Raw genomic sequence first — 22,602 nt, forward strand, 5'->3', positions numbered from 1 at the left:
ACCATAACACTAAAACCCACCAAATAAGACTCGAAATGAGAGAACAAGTACTCAGATCAAAATATAGCTTGGGATGACTCCCTTACTCTGGAGTCCAATAAAGTCCACAAATAATCTGGGACCAGATTGACACATTTTTTCCCAGCTTAATTAACCTGAGCCCTCTTTCTTCTGGTAATACTTTCAAGAACCTAGGGACCCCTCCAAAGTTCAAGAAGGCATCAGAAGGCCTTTGGGAAGGCTGTAATTCTTAAGATGAACAAGGCTTCCAATAACAAAATGTGCATCCATTATTCAAGGACCAACCTCACTAAGCCCAAAGGGGGATCCTCATGAGGATGGCCACCAGCTGATATAATTTTTACTTATGGCCACTAATAAACCATGGAGGGATTATAATGCATGTTAGTGGAGGGAATACACACAGCTACAAAACTATCTTTCAAAGGGGATCCAAGGACTGTATGGGAAAGCCCTTTATAAATTGTAAAGCATTTTAGAGGGTGTTCCAAATCTTTAATAGCTTAAAACTAGAGTAAGACTTTTGAGACACTCTTTACAAATGTAATGTACTATTACAATTACCACCACCACCATCCCCAGAGAGGCAGTGAGACATAGTGACGGAAATCTGGCCTCAAAAGGAGGAAGACAGGTTTAACTCCTGCCACTTATAATTATTATGTGTCTGTCACTTGACAAGTCACCTCTGGACAAGTTGACTGGCCAACCTTCCAATGTTCCCAGGTAACTCTTTAACTGTCACAGGACAGCTGATCTGTGTTGGTAGAAGGATCTTCCTCAGTAAGAGTTAGTTCCCTATGCAAAGGGAAATCACTGATCTGAACTAATAGAGAGACTGAAAGATGAGCTGACCAATATTACAGAACCAATGTTACAGCCGGTGTACTCATTTGTGCCCAATCAGGAAGCTGCCCCACAGTGATGGTGATGTGCTATGACAACCCACTTCCTATGACATGTTGCCCCACCCTACTCTGGATGACAGAATAAGCCCAGCCTCCCCTGGGCAACCTAACCAGTCTGTATCCAACAACAGTGAGGTGACCTCTCTCTGAAGGTCCTGAAACTTAGTTGGAAGACTTAGTTGTGAGACAGAAGAGACTCTAGAGAAGCCAGTGTCCTGGAGCAGTGAGGAGACGAGCACACATCTGGAGGGGGGTGGGATCTGGGGAAAAGAAGGGGGAGGAAAAAGCAAGAGGACCAGGGAAAGAGGTATCGAGGCCTTACTTCTTCCTTTTCTTACTTGACTTTGGGCTAAGGAACGTTGTCTTGACTTCTCTGAACCCTGGTCAGAAATAGAGGGTGTTGTTTGTTATCAAGAGTATGAGGTTATGGATGCTGGGCTCTAGGGGGAGGACAAAATACCCAATGTGTTTACATGGTCCCTTAAGGAAAGGCATGTACATCCATCCATGACCATACTCCACGAGCCTTTAAAAAAATGTCTGGGCCTAAGAGGAATTCCTTCAATTACCTCTGCCCCACCAACTATTTTTTATAAATTTTCATGGGAATTTGTGAGTCATGTAATCAATGTTTAGATCGTATGTTGTATAGTAATATTTTGTTTACTGAGAGGTTGATGTACCTACCTGTCTGCTGGTAGCTGCTTAGGCCTCCCCAAAATATATCCTTTTTTGGGAAAAACTGAGGCACAGAAGCAAAAAAAGGCAGAAGAGAACAACAGTCTGAGTGAGAGTGAAGCTAGGAGTCAGGAGGCCCGAAGTTATCATGGCCTGGATTTGGGGGCAAGACGGAAATGGGGACCGATAACTCTAGTTTTTTTCCTGATGACTCTAGTCTTTTTTTTCCTATCTGTTGTATTCCTGGGCTAGTTATTCCAAGAACCAGGATGAGATCCACTTCTCCAATTCACTAACAAACATTTATCTGTGTTGGTACTTTAGGGAATTGATGATGGAAGAAGAAAAAGAGCAGATCCTGTTGGATAATGAGTGAGTAACAAAGACCAGAATCTCATTCCAGACTTTGTCTCTGAAGCGTCCTCTCACCTCTTGTTTCTCTGCACCTCTCTCTCCTGCTCTTGCCATTCTGATGACCTAACATCCTAATGCTGCCTGGACCACTGACTGCAGTGCCCCACCCAGACCTTATCTATACTTCTTCATACTAAAAAATTATCCATTCCCTTCTCCCCTCCTTCCTCTCGAAAAACTCCAATTCCTTCAGTGATGTGCTGTCAGAATGCAGTTCCCAGATAGTTTCGAGGGCAGAAAATTAAGTCCTTAATTCACACTCTGGTGTTGATAACTCTCACTCAGACTGTGGTTCTGCCTTTTTTGGTTCTGTGCCTCAGTTTATCAAGAAAAAAGGATACGTTTTTTGGAGGCCTAAGCATCCACCAGCAAACAGGTGCATTGACCTCTCAGTAAACAAAATATTACTATACAATGTGACATCTAATCACTGATTACATGGCTTACAAATTCCCATGAAAATTTATAAGTTTAATTGGATTACTCCTCCTCAAGATTTGTGTACTTTTAAAGATCACTTGGAAAAGACACATCCCCTATCCACGAGGAATGACTCTACAGAGTCGATGGCAGGCCTAGGTAGATGAATATCATCTGGGATGGACAGCCCTCATATGATACCCTCTAGGTGGCCTATTATACACAAAGCTAACCTTTGAGGTGACTAATAATGCCCATTGAAATATTACAGTATAAGCTCTGCCACCTATCTGGGAAGGAGGAAAGCACAAAACCTACCGCAGGGAAAATCACCCTCCCTGATACTGAAAAAGCAATTTCAGAGAACAAATCTTGCCTTTAGTGTGAATCCTTATATACTTATCAGATTAATGGGGAAGTCAGGGGGACTTTTTATAGGGAGGAGAGGGGAATTTTTCTGCCCTGGAATAATTTGGAGAAGGCTCAGGAAAGATCTGGCTACCTTGGTTAAAAGAGACTAGAGCAGATTAAATGGTAAAATTATGAAAGCTCCCTTTTTGAGATATTAAAAGGAAAAGAGTACTGGTTTTTGCTTGATCCCAAAAGGAAGCAGACAGACGGATGGGATGCCATGACTTCTGGAAATCCTTTCTGACCCTATTATACATTGTTGTTCTCTGGTTTTCTGTTCCTTATCAATTTTTCTTAATGGAGTCTACAGGTCCTCCCAAAAGATGGAAATCCTACGTTTGGAACAGTCCAAGAAGATCCTTATCAGTTTGAACATGGACCTTGAAAGGGATCTGCAGAGAATAGATGAGGCAAACCAGTCTCTTCTATTAAAAATTCAAAAGGGAGAAGATAGGAACAACAGGTAAAGGTTTGGGGTTGAATGAGACTAAGGGACAGATGGGAAGACAGAGAATGGAGATGAGGAAGGTCTCTTGAAATCTCCCTGCCTACTCTGCAAGAGGCTACAAAAGAAAGACCCTCCTCTTTATTCTTTTTTTTCTTTTTTTTTTTTTCGAGACCAGGTCTCACTATCTTTGCCAAGCTAGAAGTGCAGTGGCCACTCATAGGCCTAATCCCACCATTGACTGACACAAAAGCTTTGACTCAATCCATCTCCAATCCAAACAGGTTCACCTCTCCTTAGGCAGCCTGATGGCCTCTCCCAAAGTCACCATATTGGTGTCAGACTTAGTGGGGACACCCAGTAGCTTTAGTACTATTGCAGCCCAGAATTCTCAAGCTGAAGAGGTCTGATGGTCTATGGACCACCATATAAGACCCTCCTCAACATTATTAGGCAAATTTGTCTGTGGCTGGATCCCTGAGAAATTGAATATTTTAAGTGTTTTGTATTTTAAACTGGACATTTATTCATATTAATGAAGATAATCTTTCCAAGTTGAGTTTGGTGGCAGGTGGGGGTAATGGAGAAGTTAGGAGAAATCAGGGAGGCTCTTATGTTTTCCTGCCCCTTAGTGATCCAGAGAAGAATACACTGCCAATCTGAGGTCCCTGTTTGGTTGTCAACAGAAGTCTTCCCAGCCTAGGACATTGAAACTGGCCAATTATCATTCCTCACTTGATTGTCCTTGTGTTGTCATACAGGTTGGAAAGTGAGCTCGCCCGCTTAGCACACTCAGCAGAAGAACAGGAGAAGAAAGAGCTGGAATATACCTTATACGAAAAGGAGCAGGATTTGAAAGAACTGCAACAGGAGACTTCAAAACTAGTAAGGAAGTGGCTGGCAAAGGAGCTACGGGGGCCTTCTCTCCTCATTCTGTTACTCTGTCTCTTCCCAACCATTCCTGAAGGCTCTTCTCCCTTCTCATGGCCCTCATAACAGCAACAGTTAACAGAGGGGAAATCACAGTTGTTGTAGGCACCAAGAGCAAATAGGTAGGGGAAGGAGGTACATGCCTTTGAAATTATTTAATGATGGAAATGCTGTAAGAGCTATAGTGTGCAGTGAGACCTCACCATAGTTAATCCACATAATAGAAATGCAGAAAAAGTATCCAGAGGCTAGATCAAGTTTTTCTAATCATTTTTTGTCTTATGAGCTCCTTTGGTAGACTAGTAAAACCTATAGACTACTCAAAATATTTTTAAATACATAGAATAAAATACATAGGATTACAAAGGAAAACAATTAAATTGAAATAAAGTTATAAAAATATTTTTCTTTTTTAATTAATTAATTTATTTTTAGTTTACAACATTTGGTTCCACAAGCTTTTGAGTTCCAAATTTGCTCCCTCTCCCTCCCCTCACCCCTCTTCAAGACAGCATGCAATCTGATATAGGCTCTACATATATATTCACATTAAACATATCAAAAAATTTTTTTAAAAAGTTCACACACCCCAGGTAAGAATTGCTATCTAAATGAAAACAACCAAGATAGTGAAGGATCCTGAGTATCAGTACCATTTTTGGGACAAGTGAAGGAGTCAATCAGCAAACATTTATCAAGTACCTACTAAGTGCCAGGTACTGTGCTTGGCCCTGGGGATACAAATAGAATGAAGGAAGGAAGAAGGAAGTTTTAGCCTAGAACATGACAGTTGGTTTCAAGTATTTGAAGAGCAGTCCTTAGGAAGAGAAATCAGACTTGTTCTGATTGGCCCGAGAGAGCAGGGCAATGAGTGAGGGATAGAAGATGCAAAGAGAAAAAAATTGGGGCTTGATGTGAGGGAAAGCTTCCTAAATTAACACACAGGCCAAAATCCAATTTGCCACCTTTTTCTGTATGACCTGAGAGCTAAGAATGGTTTTCTATTTTACTATGCAAAAATGTGGCCAGCCACATTTGGCCCATGGGCCTTTGTTTGCTGATGATCCACAATCCAGATGATCATTTATTAAAAAAGGGATTCCTTTTTTGGGAGATACTGGTCAGGCCCAGGTAGCCCCTCAGCCCCCTTCCAATGCTAAACTTCTGTGATTCTACAAAAGGGGTATTAGTCACAGGTCAAATTCCAAGGAAGTATCAACGTGGGGAGAGGCAGAGAAAACTCACATGAGCACAGGATTATATGGACGGCTGCAGGCACTTACCTTCCTTCTCTCTTTTCACAGGAACAGATCAATGAGACTTTGACCCAGGGTATAGCAGCTCTTCAGAATCAGGTAGGGCGTGACTCTAATAAGCCTAACAGGGTTACTGATGTCCCCATAGTAGCAACTTTCACCGAACAAAAAGGCACCACAAAATGGTGACTGCAAAAGAACTACATTCCTGAAAAAGATCTATAAACTCCATCCCTTTGTTTAGGTAGTTGAACACAAGGCAACATAGGATAGTGGATAGAGTGCTGCTGGCCTTGGAGTCAGGAAGGCCTGTGTTCAGATCCTGCCTCTAATACCTATCAGCTGTGTGACCCTGGGTATTTAAGTCACTTGTTTCTCAGGGACTCAGTTTCCCCTTTATAAAATGGGGATAATAGTACTATTTCACAGGATTGCTGCAAGAACAACGTGAGATTTTATGTGTCTATATATACAGACACACAAATATAGTTCACTTTGCAAACCTTAAAACATTATATAAATGTGAGCTGTTATTATTTATTTTATGGGTGCCAACATAATTTATAAACCCTTACACCTAGACTGAGACTCATTATCGTAAAAGATAATTAAGGAGTAGACCTACCTTTGAAATGAATTAATGAGTTTTAATTAATTTGGGGAGGGGCAGCCTGATTTAGTGTAAAAAAAAATACTATATTTGAAGCCAGAGGAGCCCTGGGTTCAAATCCCAGCTCTTTCTCAAACTATTATCTGTGTTGACCTTAGACAAGTCACATAATGTCTCTAGGTCTCAGTTTCCTTGTCTGTAAATATTAAGGAGTTGGACTAGATGCCCTCTAATATCCCTTTTCAGATTCTATGATCCTTCAAGAGTACCCTCTGTTCTCTGGATTCCAGCAGATACCTTGTTTCGTTTTCCATACAGGAGAGCAGATAGGTCCACATCTAGGGCAGAGTGATCTGGGCTCTGCCTCAGAGTGAAGAACTACCCAAGAATAGCAAATTTTTCCCAGGGTAGGGGAATATAAAGACCTAAAGACAAGCCAGCATATTCCTCTAAAGAAGAAGGCAGGGGTATTGTAGCCTAACGATGAAGTAGGGCAGACACTGATGAGCTGGAAGGATTATCTCAATGGCCAGGAGGATCCAACAGTGGGGATGATGGGAAGAGAGGCAGAAGGAGCAGTTTAATTGTATCCCTATTTCCTTAAGTTAAGACCGAGACTGGAAGTGCCCAACCTCTGCCCCAAGGATCTGGCCCTTCAGTTGGCCTAGTTGAGGGAGGGGGGCAGGTTGGATGATGGAGAAGAGTAGCAGAATGAGTAATGACTCCCATTAGATAGTACTTGCCCAGTCATTTCCTTCCTACTTCGAGAAAGGAGACCTGGCCCTGGCCCAGTGAGTTGATTCCTTCAGTGTAAATAGTGCGTGGCCCTTCAAGGGGGCTTCCTGGCAGCATATATCACTCCCCAAGGAGAGGGGCATTATGCTGCCTGAGGACAAGAGCGCTTACCCTTCCCAGCACTGGCAGGGACGGTGGCCTTCCTGGCAACATAGCAGTCTCCACAATGTCAGAAACATCTTCTTTTCCCCTGAAGATATTTTGGGCCGGGGGTGGGGGTGGGGGTCCTGCCTGGCTTCTTAAAATTCCCTAAGGCTTAGAAGCTGGAGACTGGGCAGGAAGACAAGGATTAAATTGTGAAAATGGAGAGAGGAGCAGAAAAACTTCCATAAAAGAAAGTCATCTCAAGATAAACACTCCCTAAATTCAGTTTAGGGGTGGGGAAGAGCCAGTCTTCCCAACAGAGTTTGACTGTAAGGAGATGGTAAATGAGAAGTCAGCATGGCATGGGGAAAAGCATAATAGACTTGGGTTCAGAGGAGGGATTCTGGGATTACTTTCCCAAGCCTAAGAGTTCCCCCTAGCCTCTCAATATTGTCTCTTCTGGGGTATACAAGAGGCCAGACTTCAAAAACCTAGCTGAAAGTCTCAGAGTCAGCAGAACAAGGTTCTAGTCCATGCACTGACTCCCACTCCGGGTCTCTGTTTCCTTCTTTGTAAAACAAAGGGGGCTGGTCAAGGTGGTCACTCACATCCCTTCTGGCTCTGAGTCAGTCCTCTGAGGATTGGGATTCCATGTGATTCCACCCTAATTCAGTCTCAGTTTCCTTAAGAGATAAATTTGCCTTTCTCAGTGTCATCTTGGGCAAGTCACTTCCCCATCTCTGGGGTTGCAGTTTCCTCATCTGTAAAATCAATTAAATGGACTAGAGCAGTGGTGCCAAACTCAAAGAGAAATGCGTCCCTGAAGGTCACATATTGACTTATGAAACTATAAATTATTATTTATGTTTTATTGTATTTTTATTTATTTCATTAAATGTTTCCCAATTATATTTTAATCTGATTCTGGCCATGCTGGGGAGTATTAGGCTACATAGCCCCATGGGCAGTGAATTTGACACCTCTGGACTAGAGGAATCCCTAAGTTCTCCTAACTCTAATATGATACTTTGAGGGAGGGAGGGGGCTTGGGGGGTGGATTTCAAACTCTCTTTCAGCTCCTTCCTCAAAAGCAATTATCTATTGGCTGTAAGCTTGCCATCTCCACTCTAATCACCCTACACCCCATTTATTAATAAGGCTTCTTAGATGTTAAGTGTAAAGGAACAACTAATTATCTTTAAAAACTAGGTCTCCAAGTGAGTTTAAATAGGAAGCTATCTAATATTCCTCTTCTCCTAGGTGAGATGACAGAAAATATCTGCCTCTATTCAGCATAGGTCTAAGCTCTATATATCCTCTAGATGGAATAATATCCATTTCCTTTCCCTTTCTCCATCCCCCCCCCAAAAATGACAGTCCTTTTATGCCACATTTCCCAGCCAAAATCTTCGGAAGTTCTAGTTATGGTTCTGCCCTTGGAACAATTTCACAAGAAAGCTTTAGCTCCCCTAATGATACTTGATTCCCAAAGGATTCCCAATTTCCCCATCTAGGCACTTCCTTCAACACACACTCTATTTATAGAATACATGGGGATAACAACTGCACATATATTGGGGTTAAAGAAATGACCAGATAATCCTTTGTGGATCAAACCCCAGAATAAGCCTGTCCGAGGTTTCCTAGCTCTCTGAGATGGTTGACCCCAACCCTCGGTGACTTAGAATGGATTTGAGGTTCAGGTTCAGACTTAGGATGGGTGTGAGGTTCAGGTATATAAGGACTTGGCTGGCACCGAAATAAGGAAAGGAGGCGACTTTGCTGGGATTGCTAGAAAAGAGTGGAGAGAGCCATTTACCGCCAGGATTCCTATTCAGGACTTCTGACATTCCTCTGCCCACTTCTCCTCCCCTGGAAACTATGGGAAGTTCAAGAGCCCATTATCCCTGGATAGGATATTTGTGCATCTCATTCAGCTCAATATACTTTTATGTGAAACTACAGCTTTCAGAGAAAATGTATGCGTCCAAAGTACTTGTGCCTGAGGAAGAAACCTTATTGGAATCCCCAGAAGTGGCAAAGGTGAGTGAAAATGTATTCCTGGGACTGTTTAGGTTTAGGGACCTGCTAATTCCCGAGGGGCCAGCTCTCAAGGTCAGCACAAATCCACACAGCTCTGAGATCCTGCCAAGACCAAATGAGCCAAGAGCTTCTAGATTTACCTGTGGCCTTGGTTTCAAAATTCCAGCCTGGGGCCTTAATAAATTCTTTATTCCAGCTTCCTTCAGAGTTGACCCCTACCCTTTACTCATTCATTTAACCAATATTTGTTGTATCACCTGAAATTGTCTTAAGTATTTATTGAATAGCTTCTTATAATAATAAGAGCACATAGCTATATAGTTTTAAGGTTTGCATGATCTCCACTCAAGCTTGAAGGGACTCAGACCTGCCAGGGGCTTTTCCTAAGGTAGCCTTATCAATCCTTAGATGTGTCAAGGCTTACAAAGCTTGTTACTTACACTGTCTTATTTGATCCTTACAACAACCCCAAGAGCTGTTCATAACAGAGGTCTTGTTGTATTGTCCAGTGCTTAGCACAGTGCCTGGCACATAGTAGGTTCAATTCATTGAATGATTAGATTATTGACTGACTGTCCTTATGGTATAGAAGAGAAAACTGAGGTGAAGATGAACCACAATAGGCTGAGAGTATTGAAGAGGGGAGAGGTCACTACAGGCTGGAGGGGTTGAGAGAAGCTTATCATAAGAACATAGATTTAGAGCTAGACGTTCCAGATGTTGGAGGTCATCTAGTCCAATGGCATGCTTTTATAAAGAAATCAGGACCAAAGTAAAGTAACTTGCTCAATGTCACACAAGAACCAAGTGGCAAAGCTAGCGACTGAACCCAGGTCTCCCGATTCCAAGTATAGGTCTTTTTTCATGGCACATTGCCCTCTTGGAGAAGATGGGACCACAGTGCGGTTGTGAAGAATGGGCAGGTTTGGGATAGTTCAATAGAGAGCAAGAAGAAGGCAGTGTAAGAAAGGGCCCAAAGGTGGGAATGACATGAATGTGTTCATCGAAATGCCAGAAAGACGTTCGAATTTTAGAATTGCCCAGAAAGTCCTTCATAAGAGCATAGATTGAGATCTAGATGAGACCTCAAAAATAATTTAATCCAATGCTATAAATTTGTAGATAAAGAAACTAAAACTCAGTAGTTCCAAGCGATTTGTCTGGTCCACACTGGTAGTTAAGTAACAGAGCCGAGATTTGAACCAAGGTCCTCTGACTCCACCATGCCCAGTGCTCTTTTAATTGAGTCATACCGCCTTCTGGGGGTAAGAGGTGTGTGTGGGCAGGCTGGGAAGGACTGAGACTGGGCCTTGAAGGATGTAGATTACTTAGATGGGCAAAAGGGAGGGTGGTATACATTCCAGGCAATAGAACACAGCCTAAAAAAAGACGCAGAGATGAAGATGACAATGACATGTTCATTGGTTAATGACCAGAGGGTCTTTCCAAGCCATATGGTATGAGAACTACAAGGGACTTCAGAGATCATTTAATCCAAACCCCTCATTTTACAGATGGGGAAACTGAGACCTGGAGCGATGAAGTGACTCAGAGTTACATAGATGAATTAGTAGAACCAGAACTTGAACTCAAGTCTTCTTAATTCCATATTCAGTGCTTTCACCACTATACCAAACCAGGAAGGGGCCCAGCTGTGAAGTACGAATATGGCAGGGGTCTCACTTTGAGGCAAATAATACAAGGCTCTCTAGGCCCTTCTGTGTCTTAGGAATGAAAATCTTGGTATTCAGACTCATGGAACTCTTAGACTCATCTAATCCCATCCTCTACCCAGTGCAGATATCCTTTCTCCAACGTCTCTGACCCAGAGGAATCAGCAAGGCCTGCTTGAGCGCTTCCAGTCGCAATAAATCAGTTGTCCTCAGAAATGACCAAAAGGAGATGGGAAATGTTTTCTTCCCTTCTACCACTATGTCCTCACCTGACTATGAAATTTCCCATTTTCCATAAACAGAACAAAAATTGTGCATAAACTATGCGAAGCCAGGCATAATTTTTAGAAGTTACTAAGGGAAATGAAAGGATCACAAGCTCAGAGATTTAGACCTGGTCATCTACTCCAACTCCCTCTTTAAATATATGGAAACTGAAGCATACCCATAAATTAAGTAATCTGTTGAAGATTACATAGAAAATAGAAAAAAAAGGGAGAGGGGAAAAGGGAAGTCTAACTAGAACAACCATTCTCTTTCTTTCCTCCTGTGTCTGATGAAGAGGTCAGCCTTCTTCTTGTAGAGGCCAAGTGTTCTACCTGTACCCAAAATCCCAACCCCTCCTTAGCAGTTTGCCCTCTGGTATAAACACTTCCCATTACAATCGTCAATATCCCTGATTCCTTCTCTGCTGCCTACACATGTTCATCAGTCTCCCTCGTACTTCCATACCCTCACAAGATCCTTCCTTCCCCACTGGCTATCACCCTATAGCTCTCCCTTTTTTCAGTCACATTCCTTGGAAAAGCTTTTGACTCTTATTGACTCCAATTTCTCTCTCTCTCTTTCTGGTTTTCTAACTCATCACTCAACTGAAATCACTCTCTCAAAAGTTGCCCATCTAACGGTCTTTTCTGAATCCTTATCCTTCTTGACTTCAATGCAGTGTATTCTCGGATATTATTTCCTCTCTGTTTCATTTGATGACACTACTATCTCAATATTCTCTTCCTACCTGTCTGACTCCTCTTTCATTTGTTCATTCACTCTTTCATATCTTATCCTCAAAGTTGAAAGTGCAGGAGGGAGAACAGATTATCAAAGATTTTGAACACCAAACACAAAGTGTTATATTTGATTACTGAAAGGGACAGGGAGTCACTGGAGTTTATTGAATGGTCAGCAACGGGAGGAAGGGTAGAATATGACCAGATCTGTAGAAAAGTCAATTTGACAGCTGAATACGCATAATGGACTAGAATGTAGCAAGGAAGTAAACTAGAAAGCTATTTCAATAGTCCAGGAACGAGGGGACGAGAGCCTGCACCGGAGTGCTGGCAGTCTAAAAGGAGAGAAGGAAGCATATATGAGAGATGCTATGAAGGTTAAATCAACAGGACTTGGTAATAGATTGGATATGGGGGTTGAGAGATTATGAAGACTGCAGGAAAACACCTAAATTTCTAACCTAGGTGTCTGTGAGCAAACAGTAATCTTGACAATAAAAGAAAAATTAGGAAAAGAGGAAGGTTTGGGGGAAAAGACAATAAGTTCTATTTTGAGCATGTTGAGTTTAAGTTGTTTGGGGGAACTTCAGTTTTAGGCTTCCAATAGGTAGTTGTAGATGTGAAACCAAAGGTCAGGAGAAACATTAAGGCTGAATAAGAGGATTTGAAAATCATCAGCATAGAAATCTTAATTGAATCCATGGGAGCTGATGAGATCACAAAGTGAAATGCAATAGAGGGATAAGGGAAAAGAACCCAGGACAGAACCTTGAAGGACACCACTGATTAGATTCCAAGATCTGGAAGAGGGTCCAAGGAAAGAGAAAGAGGAGCAATGGTCAGGTAGGAGGAGAACAGTCTCTCACTCTAAGACCCAATCTAATTATATATATACATAATTATATCTATATATATATATGTATATGTATATATGTGTGTGTATATACATATACACACACATAGAATACAGAGTGTGAAAGAGTCGAATATTTCATATCTGAGTGCCCGGGAAAATAGATGGTGGTTACCACTGGCAGAGATAGTTAAATCAAGAAAGAAAATGAGTAGACTGGTAGGTTGTTAGAGAGAAGGTTGGAAACCAGTATTTGGGGAAAGGGGAATGAGCTGAAGAAAAGTTGGAAGAGTAAACAATAGGATGGCTTAGCAACAGCAAAGTTGAATAGCATGACTTTATATAGTAAGATTATCAAACAATAGTAAAGTTTTGATAGCATGAATTTATTTATAGGAACCAAAGCAAGGTTGTGCCAGAGCCAATTTGAACTGGTTCATGTGAGTTGATTGTTAAATTTCCAATGTGAACATTTACATCTTCAAAATGGACAAACCTACAGATCAAGCCAATTTACTGTTTTGTTCATTGTCTTGACTTAAGAAAGTGATGGAGAAAATGCGTAAAATGCATATTGAATTTTTTAAAGTATGTCCTGACATTTTGGGGGGGGGGTGTTAAACATTTACCAACATATCCCTGGGCTGAAGTGATCCTCTGCTCCCCTTTTATCAAAAAGGCATCTGGACAAGTGGACATAGAACACAATATGCTATTAAGAGCACTGGACCTGAGTTTGAATTCTGAGTCTTTAAATTACTATCTGTGTGACCTTAGTCAAATTAGCCCCTTAACTTCTCTGGGACTCAGTTTTTTTTTAATCTATCAAACGAGAAGTTTAGATTAGAAGCCACAAAGATCCCTTCTTGCACTAGGTACATTATCTTATCATCTGATATCCTCTGAATTTCTGATAGTTCAAGATGAACAACCAGGAAAGTGATTAGTATACACTTTAGTTTACCAAGTGAGAAAACCACTTATGTTTTTAGCATTCTCCTTGCTGAGTTCCATGCCTCTTTTTCTTTCCATAGATGAGAGTACAACAGGCGGAAGTCTCTTTGGCAGAGCAGGAAAAGGAACTGGCCAAGGTGAAATCACTACCTTTCCCAAAGTAAGATGGAAGAGAACAGAAGTGAGAAGGGAACAGTCAATAAGCATTAAGAGCCTAATATGTGTCAGGCACTATGCTTATCTTATCTAGACCAGCATATAAATAGATAGACTCTCAGATTTAGGTCCTTTATGGAGATACAGGAAAAGGAACCAAGAGTAAAATCCCAGTCATACCTTCTCTAAATGTCTTCTTACAGGATAAATTCTAGACTCTATATTCTCTCTTTGTTCCCCTCAGTCCTCCTATCACCTTATTAAATATAAATGGTTGCAATACCCAGAGCCCAACAGCCCATTAACGTTTTCTAACCACTATAACAGCAATGCTACTTGTAGCAGCTGTGGAGGTGTAAGATCAATAACACCAGCACACAAGAGGGCTACTAGCACAGGTTCTTTGATCTGCTTTTCTAAAGGAAAGCAACTTTTAAGGTGTCAATGATCTTACTTTAATTAAATACATATATCATTCACTAATTCAGGGGAAAGGTCAGCACCCTGAACGTGGAGAAAATACAAGCAGAGAAATTAGCACAAAGATCAACAGACAGGGCTCTAATTGTCTGAACAAAGTAATACAACCACCTACATATACCACCAGATAGGGGGAGCACAAAACATCTGAGTAGCTGGGGGGTGGGGGCTCTTAACAAAATGGCTGCTCAAGAGTCCCATCCAAGGAATCAAAAGGTCCTTCTCATGAGCAAGCCCCCAAAGCAAAATCTCACCTCAGAATATATATATATATATATATATATATATATATATATACACACACACACACACACACACACACACACACACACACACACTTTTGGCTAATAGGCTCAGAGACAGAAGGCATCACAACCCTTGTGACTCAGTGCCTAATTAGCTTAGTACCAAAAAAGCCTTCCTACAAGCAAGCCTCCCAGTAAGCAAGCCTCCTCCTAAGCAAGCTCCTCCTTAGGCAAATTCCTCCTTCAATGGGCTCTATGTGACTCAGAATGTATCATAGCTGTGATTGAACACATGTGGTCACATAGGCCTATTAATGGACGGAGAAGATCCTCCTATTCCATTAACATTGCAGCCACTAATTACTCAAAATTGAGTTGTAAAAGGGAAAGCCAATTTTTCCTTTTATAAGGAAGATTTTTTTTCCTGAAATACCCCAGAGACACAATAAAAATAGCTTGTTGGTGCACTAGCAGAGCTAAGGCAATGGTTCAGGAAATAGGTAGAAACATTCTCATTCTTGGATCAACTCAAAGGATTAAATTTAAGACAGAATTTTGGCCTTTCAGGTGCTGGAAGAATACGAACATGTGCAACAGCTTTGTAAGGTCCAGGCCTATTGCATAAAGGTACAGCTTTTGGTAGAAAGGCAGAATGTTGTAGAATGTCCCAGAGCCATGTTCCCTCATGGCCGGATCAATTTAAATTCATGTAGGTGGGCACCCACCAACCTCTATACCTTCTAGATTCCTAGAAGTATCTCCCCTGGGTCTTCTACTCTGCAACCCCTTAAAGGAACAATGACTCAGTCAGTTTATTTTCACCTCCCTGATGCCCAACCCAACCACCATCAAAGTCCTCCATATTGGTACAACTTTGGCAGGGGGACGGGGAGGGAATGGTTAAAGGATGAGAACGTTCGAAAGGCCATAGACTTATACTATAAATTAACAATCTTCATGGTTTGGCTGAAAGCCAGTGTATCATAGTGGATATAGAACCAGTAAAGAGCCCACTTTGGACTTGGGAAGACCCAGATTCAAGTCCTGCCTCAGACACAGACTGGTTGAGTGACCTGGGCAGATCACTTTAACTACTCAGTACCCCAAGCAACTCTCTTTAAATTATAGATGCAGAGCAGCTGACTGTCTGCATTCATAGAAGGAGTTCACTTGCTAAAAATTCCCTATACCAATGAAATCCTAGGTCTGATTGACAGCAATGACCATTAAAACAATAACAACCATAATAATTTTATTAAGACATATGAACCTTGCAATAAGTGACTGAAGTTTCCTTTATTTTCCTTTGAAGAAATACCAAGAAACCCTGAGGAAGATGGAAGAAGAAGTAGAGAATAGGTTCCTTGAAAGAGAAATGTGAGCTTTGGAAAACAACCATCTGGGTTTTAGCAACATTCCCAGCAACTTGCTGAGTGTGGGACATCCTGGGACAGAAAAAAATATTCCTCATGTCTTTTCCTGACCAAAGCCAAATAGGCAACGATTCTACCTATCCATCCAATCTGGGTGGATGTCTGGGGTCATCATCCCAACTAGAACAGACTGAATCCACCATATCCAGCCCCTCCTCCCAGTCCTCCCAGGAAAGAACAGGAACACATTTCTCTTCATTCTTTGTCATCTGATCAGTGACTTAAGTTTGTCTTAGGAGCATAGCTCACTATAACCCATATTGGCTTTGGCGGGGATGATGGGATCATAGATTTAAGAGCTATCATCCTACCAATGGAAATTTCTAGTATCATTTCCTTTTTAGAAATTATGATGGTACTTTAAATAAGATGGTGACATAAACTTTACTTTTGCCCAGTCCTCTCATTTAACTGAGGCCTAGAGAAGTGACATTGCTTGTCCACAGGCACACAGAGAAATTTTAAGTCTCTAAGCCTAGATTCTAACTGAGATCTTTTGACACCAGATTCAGTGCTCATGAAGCAAAAGGTCATTGGCAGGGAATATTCTATACTTTACAAAAAAAGGCCTCAGTGAAAACATCTTTTTTATTGTACCATGTTATGGAAATGCTTGTTTTACTCCATAAGATTAAAAATAAAATTTAAAAAGAAACAAACAAAAGCCCTCAGGCTACAAAAGTGCCCTCATCCCCCCAACACACGGAAATTCTATAAAAACAATCCCAGGACAGGGTCTGAACTTTCCATTTCTGTAGAGCTCAGGATTATTCACAACATAAGGGTCTCTGCATTCTTAAAAAAAAAAAATTAAGATCCAAAGGTTAAAAAAAAGGTTTCTCAAGTTCATGAAAAGAGTCCAAATAATGAGAGACACATAGCTAATAAGGATCAACATAGTAGCAATTCTTTCCATGCTCCCAATTCTCTGACTCTGCTTGTGACGTAGCATGGGAGCCATAGCAGAAGCCACATAACACTACCCTGGTCAAGGTTCCTTTTAGATTTACGGGGTCTGGAGCTGAAAGGGACCTTGGAAATATCCACCTCAGTTTATCCATTATGGGATATAGGTTCATAGAGATGAAGTGATTTGTCCAAGATCATGTGTAGTAAGTAGAAAATCTTCGATTCAAAGTCAGGTCTTATTTTAATAGTGATGACAGGATGTGGTACATAGGAGACCGGACCCCGAACCACAAAGACATGGATTCAAATCCTGCCTCACGCACTTAACAGTTGTACGGTCCTAGCCAAATCACTTAACCTCTCCACGTCTTACTTTTCCTTATCTGCAACATTGGCCAGTGAACTGGACTTAATGGGCTTCACCAGTCTCTTACAGCTCGAAATCTATGATCCTATGACTCCCAACTCAGTGAGCTTTCCACTACCCTGAGGTCCCTTTAAGGTTGCTATCTCACAAATCTGATTATTGGACATCAATGTAGGTCAATCACATAAAAGTACCAATTGTGACATAATGGGGAAATGGGAGTCCAAAGTCTACTAAACATTTTCTAACACCTTTGCTAGGTATTGGGTTATGACTTAGCTCTGAGAGTCCTATGAAAGATAGCCATTTTCTCAACTACCATAATGTAAATACCTTAGTGTACTTTTTTCAGTCCCTTTCTTGTGGGTTTTTCCACCAGATCAAAAGTCCTAAGTATATCCTCTCAAACAGCCAGACGAGGGTTAATGATGGTGGATGACATCCAAAATGCTGCGGTAAGCATTTCTCTCTTTCATCGGCAAGCATTTTTTGGAGGCGGGGGGAGGACATTGGTTCCCCAAAAAGTCTCTTGTTTTACCAAATCTTTATCCATGAGAACCATCCTGGTGTATCAGAGAGCTGGTGTCAGAGCCAAGAAGACCCAGGTTGGAGTTTTGCCTCTGACACATTGGCTGTGACCATGACCAAGTCACTTACTCATGTGTGTATATCCATATATATGTGCATATAGTATGTATATATATATATATATATACACACATACATAGATATGTGTCTGTGTACACATATGTTGATATGCTTATATCTAAGTAGATATACATACACACATATATGCACATATACATATATACATCTATATATACATATGGAGAGTTAGATATATAGATATTTCGTTGTTGTTGAGAAGTTTTTAGCCGTGTCCAATGCTCCATGGCCCCTTTTGGGGTTTTCTTGGCAAAGATACTAGAGTGGTTTGGCATTTCCTTCCCTAGCTCATTTTACAGATGAGGAAACTGAGGCAAACAAGCTTGTAACTTGCCCAGGGTCACATAGCTAGCAAGTGTCTGAGGCCAGATGTGAACTCAGGAAGATTAGTCTTCCTGGCTCCAGGCCCAGTACTCTATCTACTGTACCACTTATCTGTCCTATATATCTATCTATCCATACATGCATGCATGCACACATGTACATATGTATGTGTATATATAAACATGTGTACATACACACATACGATATATGCATCTATTATACACAATGTATATACATGTATGTATATACACACATACATATATGAATATATGATATAATTATGTATAACAATATATAAATTTATAAAATGTTGATATGCAAATACATATACATATATTTTTATGTTCTTCTTGTATCCCCACTAAAATGTAAGTTCAGTGAAAATGGGGATTGTTTCACTTTTTGTACTTATATTCCCAATGTCTGTAATTCCCAATGTTTAATAAAAATATGATTGATTAATTGGTTGGTAACTCTCTTGAAACTATTAAGTTGCAGAGAAGAAGCCTACCTGCACTGGTAGAAAAAGCTTCCTCATCAGGAATTCCCCCTACCAATGATACTACAGGTCCAGTCCGTATCCCTGTGTCCATCCTCCCAGTGTTAAATAGTGAGGCAACATGTGCAATACCAAATATAACTATTCCAGAATCCCCTAAACCTGACCAAAGGGACCACCAAAGAACAAACTGTTTCTTTGTGTTGCAGTCATGCAAATCACAATCTAAAACAAATTTGGCCAAGATGTAAGAGGAGGGCTCTGGGCAAGTAAAAATATTGATTAAAAATATAGTACACAGCTTAGTTCTCATTCATATCCATTGAAGTAGTGACTCGTTGGAACTGGGGGAAATGAACCTGCTCCAGAGGAGGAATGAATCTCACATAGCCCCAGCTTTGACTTCTGGAAGAGCTATATTATTGGTTTTTTGTGTTGACAGCCAGTTACTTTTATTCTTGAGTACATAAGGTAATGGCAGTGAGACAGGGATATCGGTTTGTTTTCTTGAATGAGGAAAATCTGGAGGCTATGGGGAAGAACTGTGTTTATGAGACTCTAAGAAGCTTTAGGGTCAAATCTGAGACGTACCTAGTGACTGACTTGGCTGAGGTTAATGGCCTGAGGTTTTCTTCTGGAATTCATCTCTTCTCTTCCTGGTTGTCCATAGCTCTATTGGAAGGCATTATAGGAGGACAAAATCCAGGATGTCTGTTCAAGGTATTTGGGTATATTTTAGATTCCCTAATGGGCTGAAGAACTGGACTGTGAATCAGAGACATTCCGGTTTTATCATTTCAGGAAACAGTTAAGTGCGTTGAGGGCAGAGACTGGTTTTCAATTTTGCCTTTGCATTTGCCAAATGGCAAGTCTTACCCAGTGAGCACTTCATTAAATACCTTTTGAATTGAATAAATGGGCTTGCCCTCATTAGCTTCAATTTCCTCAGCTCTAAGATTATCATCATAATCCCTCCCTTCCTACCTCATAGGCCAGTTATGAGGAAAATGCAATCTTGGTGAAAAATTTTTGGAAGGAAGGTGCTGTAAAAATCCAAGCTACTACCATCACTATATTCTGCTAGATTTCTGTCTTCTCTCTGGGAATAGGGACTTACCATTTAGTTTCCTTTTGAGCTAATTAGTAAGTTGGCATAAGTAATAAATGTAGTTAGAGTCAATTTGGTGGGAGTGTGATATAATTGGTAGAGAGCTGACCTTGGAACCAGAAAGGATTCAAGTTCTATGTCTGACATATTCTGACTGAGTGACCCTGGTACAAGGCACTTAAGCTCTTAGTACTCAACATAACACTTTTAAGACTAAATTTCAAATCAGGTTTCTGGTCTGCATTGGTAGAGGGAGCTTCCACACTGGAAGATTCCTATATCAAAGAAATCACAGGTCTAGAACCTGACTCCCTACCCAAAAAAAAAAAATGACAGTTTCCTAGGGTTTGGAAGAAGAATAAATATCATAGACCCTTTTTCACTTACTCACTGGTACCCTTGCCTCTTCACCACAGGAGAAGATGTCTGCTGGAAGAAAGAGAATCCTCTTCTGGTACAGGTAGGTGGAAAATCTTTGTCTTAACTTACTGGAGTCCCAGCCTACCATGCAAGGCCCTTCTAACAAACAAGGGAGTCTAATGGGGGTGATGGGGAGGAGACAGCCTTGATAAAAAAATTAGCACACACCGTTATTTAGAAAAGGTAATAGTCATATAGTCAATGTCTAGATATTATGTTGTACAGTAATGTTTTGTTTATTCAGAGGTCATTGCTAATCTCAACTTTTTCAAATTAGCAGAAAACCTGCAAATGAACCAGAAAAAGTCCTCTAAGAAACCAAATTGATTTTCCAAAATTCATTCACTACACTACTCGCACAGAGAAGATTCTCAAAGGCCCTTACTCAGAGCCCATTTGTTCATATTTTGTGTCAAATTCTAACATACCTAGTTACCTGATTTCCCAATAGAATAAAACACGATAAGTCAAAAGGCAGGGGTGGAGGGGCGGGGTGGGGGTGGGGAGGAAGCTGCTAAACACAAGCGCATTGATATCAATAAGAAACAACAAAAATAAGAGTTTCCATTTATATAGCACTTTGTTCAATTAAATTCAACTAGCATTTTATAGATTATTCATGGATACTAAATACTGCACATTCATTATCTCATTTGATAGCTATCAATGAAGGAAAAGGTAGAAAATAATATCGAAAGTATGGCAGGAGAATTCAAAGGGCAGCTAGGTGGAACAATAGCTAGAGTGCTGGGCCTGGACCCAGAAAGACTCCTCTTCCTGAGTTCAGATCTGGACTTAAGACATTTACTAAGCTGTGTGACCCTGAGCAAGTCACTTACCCTATTTGCCTCTAATTTCCTCATCCGTAAAATGAGCTGAAGAAGGAAATGGCAAACCATTCCAGTATCTTTGCCAAGAAAACCCCAAATGGGGTCACAAAGAGTGAAACACGACTGAAACAACTCAACAATGACACGAGAATTCAAAAAGAAAATTGTCTGGGGCCATTTAATTTAAGGGCAAATTGTAAAATTTGATATTCACAGGATTTGGAGCTAAGTAGAGCTTTAAAGATCATACAATCCATCCCTTTCATTTTACAGATTAGCACACCGAGGCCCTGAGTTTAAGTGACTTGCCCAGGGTAATACAGTGAGTCAATAACAGAGCCCACCTCAAATCTAGATCCCCTTTGACTCCAAATCTATGTACTGATCACTATATGATGGGAATGAACCAAAGTCATCAAATGAGGAAGTCTAATGTTTGGAGTTTTCTATTTTAGATAGTTGGGTAAAATGGTTGTTGCTGATAATCACGAAGATGTGATATGATCAAGAGAAATCCCCATTGATGTTTTAATTGAATACCTAGAGGGATAAGTTTCATTTATCTGAAAAATTAATTTGCAAATAACATTTAGTCCTCCAGAGATAATAGGAAAGTAATATTATTAAACTTACATATCCCCGAAGATAACTCCCCAAAGTACCATTAAACATTTACTCATGATCCCTGGACAAGGTCCCCAGACTCTAGAGCTACCTGGTATTAAAGATGCCTGAAGAGAATCAACTAACTTAATTGTGATAAATGTCCAGCGTAGATACTCAACTGTAATAACCCATAGAGTGATTTCAGTACCTGAGGCCACAAAAAAAGGCTTTCCTTTGACCAGCTTCTTTTGCTGAGTGCAGGTCATTGACAAGTCCGGAGAGTTGGGTTCTACTCCTAAGTACACAGTGGGTACATTCTGGCAGATTCTCTTATTTCTTGGTGGTTCTTTGGTTCTAATACTTACAGGGGTGTATTGGAACCAGCTCTATATTTCATGAGAATCTATTATTAAATTTTCAGTGTGAGCATTTATACTTCAGACATTGGCAGGGCAAATACTACAAATCAGGGCTTGATTTATTGTTTTGTTAATTGTCTAGACTTAAGAAAATGATTGAGAAAAAATACTAATAATGAAGATTAAACTTTAAAAGTGTGTCATGTTAAAAAAAAATTCTGGAAAACCAGTTGTTAAATATCTGCCAGCACATCCCTGGATGCCCAGTTCCTGGAGCAAGCAATAGAATTAGAGCTTAAAATGCCTTGACTAGTGGGTCCAAGATAGGCTCCACTCTTTTGATTCCAATTTACCTCTGTGAGTTTGAGGAACAATAACCTGTCACTCTCTTTGCAGGATGCTTGGATATCTCCTCTTTATAATCTTATTATTCACGAGGCTACAAGGCTATCTGCTTTTCCATATTAGTTACGTAAATCCAGATCTGATAGTGGACACCCTGCCTAAGATGATGAGCCGGAACACCTTGTATAGGCTGAGGTGCTTCCTAGAGCCATTTTTCACACTGGAGGTAGAAGATGTCTTGCCTCACTAATCCCTATGTGCGGTGTACCAGAGTGACTGGAGCCAAAGCATGACTGAGGCTATGAGTGACTAATGGCCAGATGGAGGGAAGAAGACTGGACAGGAGCTGCTTT

At 40.7% G+C, this 22,602-nt stretch overlaps 1 protein-coding gene across 1 annotated transcript; it reads left to right on the plus strand.

Moving 5' to 3' along the window:
* Window positions 1-1,941: 1,941 nt before the first annotated feature.
* Window positions 1,942-22,499, plus strand: TMCO5A (transmembrane and coiled-coil domains 5A). The gene is made up of 11 exons (XM_036769532.1): window positions 1,942-1,979; window positions 3,163-3,315; window positions 4,059-4,182; window positions 5,532-5,582; window positions 8,938-9,015; window positions 13,583-13,639; window positions 14,951-15,010; window positions 15,696-15,760; window positions 17,472-17,547; window positions 20,106-20,149; window positions 22,301-22,499. The coding sequence occupies exons 1-11, from the start codon at window positions 1,942-1,944 to the stop codon at window positions 22,497-22,499; spliced, it is 945 nt and encodes a 314-aa protein (XP_036625427.1).
* Window positions 22,500-22,602: the final 103 nt, after the last annotated feature.

Source organism: Trichosurus vulpecula, chromosome 8 (genome assembly GCF_011100635.1).
Source record: "Trichosurus vulpecula isolate mTriVul1 chromosome 8, mTriVul1.pri, whole genome shotgun sequence".
Taxonomy (NCBI): domain Eukaryota; kingdom Metazoa; phylum Chordata; class Mammalia; order Diprotodontia; family Phalangeridae; genus Trichosurus; species Trichosurus vulpecula.